The sequence below is a fragment of the Marmota marmota genome, unplaced genomic scaffold (genome assembly GCF_001458135.2).
Source record: "Marmota marmota marmota unplaced genomic scaffold, marMar, whole genome shotgun sequence".
Taxonomy (NCBI): domain Eukaryota; kingdom Metazoa; phylum Chordata; class Mammalia; order Rodentia; family Sciuridae; genus Marmota; species Marmota marmota.
The window spans coordinates 778,496-781,670 of NW_025999899.1; the positions used below are offsets into that span (position 1 = coordinate 778,496).

Genomic DNA, 3,175 nt, shown 5'->3' on the forward strand with positions numbered 1-3,175 from the left:
ATGGCGCAGCCGGGCCCGGCTCCCCAGCCTGACGGTGAGGCGCCCACCATGGCAGGCGCGGCGGGCGCGGCCTGCCCGTCGCCGGCGTCGCGGGGGAACCTTGGGGCGTGCGGCGGGAAGGGCGTGCGCAGGCCCCGGGGTGACCCCGCCGGGCGGAGGCGGGAGCGCGCGGGACAGGCGCGGGCGGCGCGCGAAGGCGGCGCGGGGGCCTGGGCGGCCGTCGCTGGGGAGGGGGCGAGAGGCTTCGGCTGCAGCACCCGCAGGCGGGCCGAGGGAAGGGCGTGGGGAGGCTGCAGGGACCTGGGAGAAGCAGGGGAACGTGGTGAGGAAGCTGCTGTGCGACCGGCACGTGGGTTCCGTGGGGAGGATGGAGACCGGGAACATGTGCTGTATTCGTTAATGGAAGGAAAAAAAAAAAAACACAACCCAACAACAAAATCTTGGTTGTGCTGATGTATCCTCTCACACCAGCTCCCTCCTCCCAAGTCCACGCTCTTTGCACCCAGTTTTGTGGCATACAACTAGTTCGGATCAGTAAATGGATTTAGTAGCATTCCTTGAGTGGCAGTGTTCCTTAATGGTTAAATGTTAGGGCTTGGGATCCTTAACTAACAAACTCTGACCATATTATCCTCTTAGAGCCTCAGTATATTCAGATGAGGTTAATTTCTGCCTGTTTTATTTATTAAGATGGTAACATTATTTACTTAACCGATAGCTTTGTATTTTTCTGAGAGTGTTAGGAATAATGAGAATACCGAAATTGAGAAATGTTTATTATTAAATATTAAATATTTTTGTGGTGGAGGAAATTGAACCCGGGGCCTCATGCCTGCTAGGCAAGTGCTCTACCATTGAACCACACCCCCAGCCCTATTATTATTTTCAAAGAGATCTGGTTCTCTCTTACTCAGGTTGACCTCCTCTTGGGTTCAGAATATCCCCCAGAGTAGCAGGGATTACAGGTGCGCACCCAGGTTTTTTTTTTTTTAGTTGCAGATGGACACAATACCTTTATTTTTATGTGGTGCTGATGATCGAACCCAGTGCCTCACACAGGCCAGGCAAGCGCTCTACCACTGAGCCACAACCCCAGCCCAGCTGTTTCTTATAGCATTTATGTTCTTGGGAGGAAATAGAGCCTCATCCTGAATGATCCAAGTTAGTTGTCAGAGCCCTTCATGACTCTCAGGGAAGTGGACTAAGCTCTGCTTCAGAGATTGACCACATTTACCCAGAATTTACTACTTGGAGTTACGTTTGGAAAGAATATGCTTAGTCTTTGTCAAGAGCCTCCTTTATGTAGTGAATGTATAATCGACCTTTGTGCCTAGCATCTTTGAGTGTGAGTAGAATGTTGAGATACGGTGCTTGGCATAGAAGCTACTTAAAAATTTGCTTTGCCCAGGGTAGTCTCTTGTAATAACCTTTCATGAAAACCTTAGTGTTTGTTCTTGCCTTTGGGGAACTGGAAACAGTGTTATCAGATTTTAAGGCTTCTGCTCTCTTTGCACTCCAAAGCCTGTTAAGCCTGAAATGTTGGGTTATATTAGTTGCCTAAGGTAAGATGTCCAGCACCCAAAGTGGACATAAGAATCACCTTGCTGGTTCTATTCCAGCAGAGGAGAAGGGAGGCATGTCTGGTGGGCTGTCCGAGGAAACCTAGGATGTTTTCAGGTGACAATTTATTCCTCACCTTTTGCATTTGATGCCAGGGAAGAAAACTTAGCACTTGACAAACCTTTGATACTGCAGAGTGAGGCAGAATACAGAGAAAGCTCAGTGGCTTCTGTCTCTGATCTGGGGTGCTAGGTATGCCTTGCTGCTTCTGCTTTCTCTTGAGTTGCATGGAAACAAATGGCTAGGGCAGCTCAGGTGACATGACAGTCTGTGATCTAAATTCTCTGCCTCTTTCAAGATGTGAAATGGTCTTCCTTGTAAATAGACAGAAGTGACTAAGCACTTGAAAGGGGCTAGGAAAACATTAGCTTTGGGAAATCTTGTATTCTTGGTATTCTTAGTGCAGGTTTATTTCCTATTTTTCAAATCTTATGACTATTGGATGAGATTTAGCTTGCATAAATTGCAGTTTTTATTATAAATTAATGTAGTAAATGGGTGGCTACAGCTACTGTTCACAAAAGGAGAGAATTTCCTGTGTTTTGAGTGCTTTGTATCATTGTCTGCTTCACAATTCATCTTGGGATTTAATTTTTCTCTGCAGTTGAACTCATTGGTCAAAAGCACACTTGAATTTCCTAGCTTCTGCTGATTTAAAAAACAAAACTATTGCAGAATTCTTTTGCATGAAACCGACAGTAAAAGGTAACTGCTTAGTCTTTGATTTTGTTTGCTTTTATTCCATTTCAAAAGCAATTGTCTTTTATGACATTTGTTTTCCTTTTTGAAATATATTGAATTTCTTTTCATGGGATTAAGAAAAGAGTAGATTTGTGTGTAAATCGATAGGATGAAATGTTATTAAAATTTCTCTTTAATTCCTTATTTTATAGATTTTTGAAAAAGTCTTGCTTTTTTTTGGGTAGTTCATCTTAGTTTACTAATTTAGATTAATGGTAATTGTAATAGTCATATTTCAATTGATTAATTTGTTTTCCCTTGAGAACTCAGATTGTAGAAATCTTCATATTTTAATTTAACATTAAATTATATTTTAGAAGCATTTATTCTAATTTTACTTCATTACTTTATTTAAGCTTTCTATTTTTTATAATCCCTCCATTAAAAATACATATATATGGGTGCTGTGGTTGTAGCTCAGTGGTAGATCACTTGCCTAGCATATGTGAGGCATTGGGTTCGATCCTCAACATGACATAAATATAAGTAAAATAAAGGTATTCTGTCGTTTACAACTAAATATATATATATATATATATATATATATATATATATATATATATAGTGGGGAGAGGAGAGGGCCTGGGGAGAGCAAGCCCCCCAGGTATGGTGGCATAGGCCTGTAACTCAGCTTCTTGGGAGTCTTGAGTTAGGAAGGCGGCAAGTTCAAGGTCAGGCTGGATAACTTAGTGAGACCCTATCTCAAAATAAAAAAGCTGGAGATATGGCTCAGTGGTAAAGGGTCCATGGGTTCAATTCTCAGTTAGAAAAAAGAAAGGACTGGGATGTAGCACCAAAAAAAAAAAAAAAAAGG

General features: G+C 42.6%; 1 protein-coding gene across 4 annotated transcripts in view; it reads left to right on the top strand.

Moving 5' to 3' along the window:
- Positions 1-3,175, top strand: part of Rabep1 (rabaptin, RAB GTPase binding effector protein 1) — a 96,464-nt gene continuing 93,289 nt past the window's right edge. Inside the window, exon 1 of one of the 4 annotated variants that reach the window (XM_015505908.2) lies at positions 1-34. In XM_015505908.2, coding sequence (XP_015361394.1) covers positions 1-34 — 34 coding nt within the window. Of the gene's footprint in view, positions 35-2,238; positions 2,326-3,175 lie in introns of those variants that run through there. The other 3 variants (XM_048798372.1, XR_007345686.1, XM_048798371.1) reach the window with 3 other exon arrangements.